Source organism: Cynoglossus semilaevis, unplaced genomic scaffold, assembly GCF_000523025.1.
Source record: "Cynoglossus semilaevis isolate Cse_v1.0 unplaced genomic scaffold, Cse_v1.0 scaffold2980, whole genome shotgun sequence".
Lineage (NCBI taxonomy): Eukaryota > Metazoa > Chordata > Actinopteri > Pleuronectiformes > Cynoglossidae > Cynoglossus > Cynoglossus semilaevis.
The window spans coordinates 1,963-5,922 of NW_007585172.1; the positions used below are offsets into that span (position 1 = coordinate 1,963).

The 3,960-nt window shown below is 42.0% G+C and overlaps 1 protein-coding gene across 3 annotated transcripts in view; it reads right to left on the minus strand.

The window, feature by feature from the left end:
* Nucleotides 1–3,519: 3,519 nt before the first annotated feature.
* The window catches only part of LOC107988136 (multiple C2 and transmembrane domain-containing protein 1-like), an 18,037-nt gene continuing 17,596 nt past the window's right edge, over nt 3,520–3,960 (minus strand). For all 3 annotated transcript variants that reach the window (XM_025053893.1, XM_025053891.1, XM_025053892.1), the window contains one exon: nt 3,520–3,679. In XM_025053893.1, coding sequence (XP_024909661.1) covers nt 3,534–3,679 — 146 coding nt within the window. In that variant the 3' untranslated portion in view covers nt 3,520–3,533. The remainder of the gene's footprint in view (nt 3,680–3,960) is intronic.

The following is a 3,960-nucleotide window of genomic DNA, read 5'->3' on the forward strand; positions in this document are numbered from 1 at the left end:
TCACAGATCACTCCTGACACTTTTCTCCAGCTGTTCCATCCTGCCTGTACTCTATTCTTCACCTCTCTTCCACAGTCTCCTCTGCTCTGAACAGTTGATCCTAAGTACCAAACTCCTGCACCTTCACCACCTCTGCTCCTTGTAACCTCACTATTTCACTGTTCTGCCTTTCGTTTACACACATGTACTCTGTCTTGCTACGACTGACCTTCATTCCTCTTCTTTCTAGTGCAAACCTCCACCTCTCTAGGTTCTCTTCTAGCTACTGCCTACTCTCACTACAGATCACAATGTCATCTGCAAACAACATAGTCCATGGGGACTAAAATATGGTTTCTAAAATAAACATCAATTAATAATGTCAGATGTCAACATGATTTTTATTTCATTTTATTTGAGTCTCTGGCCATCAAAGTGTCCAAAACAATGTTGGCCCTTTGACAAATATATATGGTTACCCCTGTTCTACAGGAAAACAACCAATAATAATAAACTTGGCCATGTTAAGTATTTGTGACGGGAAAATGATTTTCTGTTATCAAGTGAGAAGTATTAATTATAAGAAATAAATACTAAAGCTGCATAATGTACATTCTTTTTGTGTAACTTGATTTTAAAAACAGCACTGAATGATGAAAAACCAGGTCTATGTACAGGTTCATACTGCATGTGGTGATGGACTGTAGTACAGTACGGTTGCCCTTTGTATATAAAGTCATTAGAACCTCATCAGACCTAGTTCCACTGCAGCACCTACAAATGATGCGGAACACTACGCTGACACACCCCCAAACGGCCTAATGTGCACCAGAGCTGGGAGAGTGTGTGCGTGTGTGTGCTGCAGTGTATGTTGGGTCACACCTGTGCCCTGAAATAGCACTTCATTAGTCAACTATGGTGTCAGCCACAGTCAGGGCCCTGCAATAATGCCAGTGGGTGCCGTGGACACATGCCCTTCAGGGGATGCTCCATTTGGACCCCAACACCCGTCTGCAATGTCCCAGAGCTTCAGGGGCTTAATCCCCGTAGACAGCTTTGACCCAGCAATGCAGGGCAGGCAATGAAGTGAACCCACCACCGGAAGCAGTGACAGGACGCAGTGTAGATCAGAAGGTTGTGGTCTGTTTTTAGCAGATGACAGCAGAATAAAAAAACTAACCCTGAGACTTAATGAGACGATGATTAGCACAGCCTTTTTCAGCTTCCCTAGCACTACATCTACATTTTGATTATTTTATTGACACAAATAAGTCTACCCTGCCATTAATAGCCATCTCCAATCAATCAATCAACTCAACTTACACTTTTTTTCTCCTCATTTTCACACCCTGTTTCTCATGTTTCAATCTTTGCCTTTCCTGACAAATGCCTATTCTTAACCCTCTCCCCTGGTCTGTCACCCACACTCCTCAGCAAGCCCCCAAACTGTCAGTAAAACCTGCCAACAATTACCATTCCACCAGCTGCAGCAATAACTGTTACAGTAGCACTTAAAGTCTTACTTATACAGTAGGCACTACTCCAACTGAATGGGCACCAGAACAGAGCAGCATGTCTGCCCCCACTTCCCCTCGCCAGCAGGCCCTCATTAGGGGCCTTGTAAAGACCTGGTACCTGCCGGGCCTGGGCCTCTGCAGCACTCTGTTCCTCCAGGCTCCAGGTGTGTAAGGTGGCTGCACTCTACCAGAGGGGACAGCTTGGGCTCATTTAAGCCAGTGGCTACCTGCCTTGTGCCTACTGCTCCAACAGGACCCTGAAACTGTAAAAACTGCATGGGGCAGAACGAGGGGGGTAAAACATGAGGAGCTGGCAGTGGTGTGTAGAGGAGCAAGGATTATGACCCTGTAAAGATGAAAGAAGTTGCAGGCATCGAGCGATCAAAGAGAAAGTGTGTTAACACTGATGTGGCCCTGGGTCGTACAGCTCCAGTCTGCCTGTGTGTGTATGTGCGTTCTGAGATTGGTGTGAGCACAGCAGGGCTCGTGGTGACAGCGAACACCATCAGTGCTGGATAACACTATGACTTTCACAAGCTGCTGCTTAATTGCAGTTTAAACTGCACTTTGTCCTGATCAGCGCAGCACGTCACATCACACACATATGCACACACAGACACACGCACATATTTTCAATCAGCACTTGTAGTCTTCAGACAGTTAATCGGTTCTTATAGTTAGAGTAAAAGCAAAACCCCATGGGGCTGGTTAAATGTTGGTTTACACTCTGTTTAAATTACCAGCACCAGCCAACCAGCCAACCAGCCTATGTGTGTGTGTACACACACAATTAGCCTAAATATATGCCAGGCAGTTAACTCACTTAACCTTATTATATTACACAGTTCACACATGGAAAATGAATTGGAAGCAGAAGGGATATGTGGATGCGACATTTTGGATTTCATTGCATACAATTGTTTATAAACAGATAAAAACAAATAACGAGCTGAACAGAACCAACCGCTGAGTAGACAAAAGAAGGGGAAGGGTAAGAAAAAGAGAGATGAAATGATTCTAAAAAGACATTGGTTAGCAATGTCCTCGTCTGGAACCAGCAAATGTGATGTCAAAATAGATAAAAACATGGCAAAGATAAAGTCAGAAGTTTACGCACCACTTGTACATCTGAGGGCACTCTGGACAGAAAGTCTAGCAGCTCATTGTTATCGATGGTGTAGGGGTCTCTCAGCTTTTTGGTGAATTTATTCACACCTGGACAGATAAACAGTAGGATAGAGAGAAATGTCAAGGACAGAGAGGTGGACAAGACACACATTCAGCTTTCATTTCATCACTGCCCCAAACTTACATTTCAAAACTGAACTAAACAATAAAATCACTGTAACTTAAGCCAAAAAAATAAAAATTGTTTTGTTTTTTTTATGTTTTTTAATTTAGTTTCTTCACTGTCCATATGCAGTGATTAGTCAGTGGTTAGTCAGTGATGTGCCTAGTGATTATGTTGACATAGAAAAGTCCTAAAAAATCAGTCTTTTCACAAGCTGCTGCTTAATTGCAGTTTAAACTGCACTTTGTCCTGATCAGCGCAGCACGTCACATCACACACATATGCACACACAGACACACGCACATATTTTCAATCAGCACTTGTAGTCTTCAGACAGTTAATCGGTTCTTATAGTTAGAGTAAAAGCAAAACCCCATGGGGCTGGTTAAATGTTGGTTTACACTCTGTTTAAATTACCAGCACCAGCCAACCAGCCAACCAGCCTATGTGTGTGTGTACACACACAATTAGCCTAAATATATGCCAGGCAGTTAACTCACTTAACCTTATTATATTACACAGTTCACACATGGAAAATGAATTGGAAGCAGAAGGGATATGTGGATGCGACATTTTGGATTTCATTGCATACAATTGTTTATAAACAGATAAAAACAAATAACGAGCTGAACAGAACCAACCGCTGAGTAGACAAAAGAAGGGGAAGGGTAAGAAAAAGAGAGATGAAATGATTCTAAAAAGACATTGGTTAGCAATGTCCTCGTCTGGAACCAGCAAATGTGATGTCAAAATAGATAAAAACATGGCAAAGATAAAGTCAGAAGTTTACGCACCACTTGTACATCTGAGGGCACTCTGGACAGAAAGTCTAGCAGCTCATTGTTATCGATGGTGTAGGGGTCTCTCAGCTTTTTGGTGAATTTATTCACACCTGGACAGATAAACAGTAGGATAGAGAGAAATGTCAAGGACAGAGAGGTGGACAAGACACACATTCAGCTTTCATTTCATCACTGCCCCAAACTTACATTTCAAAACTGAACTAAACAATAAAATCACTGTAACTTAAGCCAAAAAAATAAAAATTGTTTTGTTTTTTTTATGTTTTTTAATTTAGTTTCTTCACTGTCCATATGCAGTGATTAGTCAGTGGTTAGTCAGTGATGTGCCTAGTGATTATGTTGACATAGAAAAGTCCTAAAAAATCAGTCT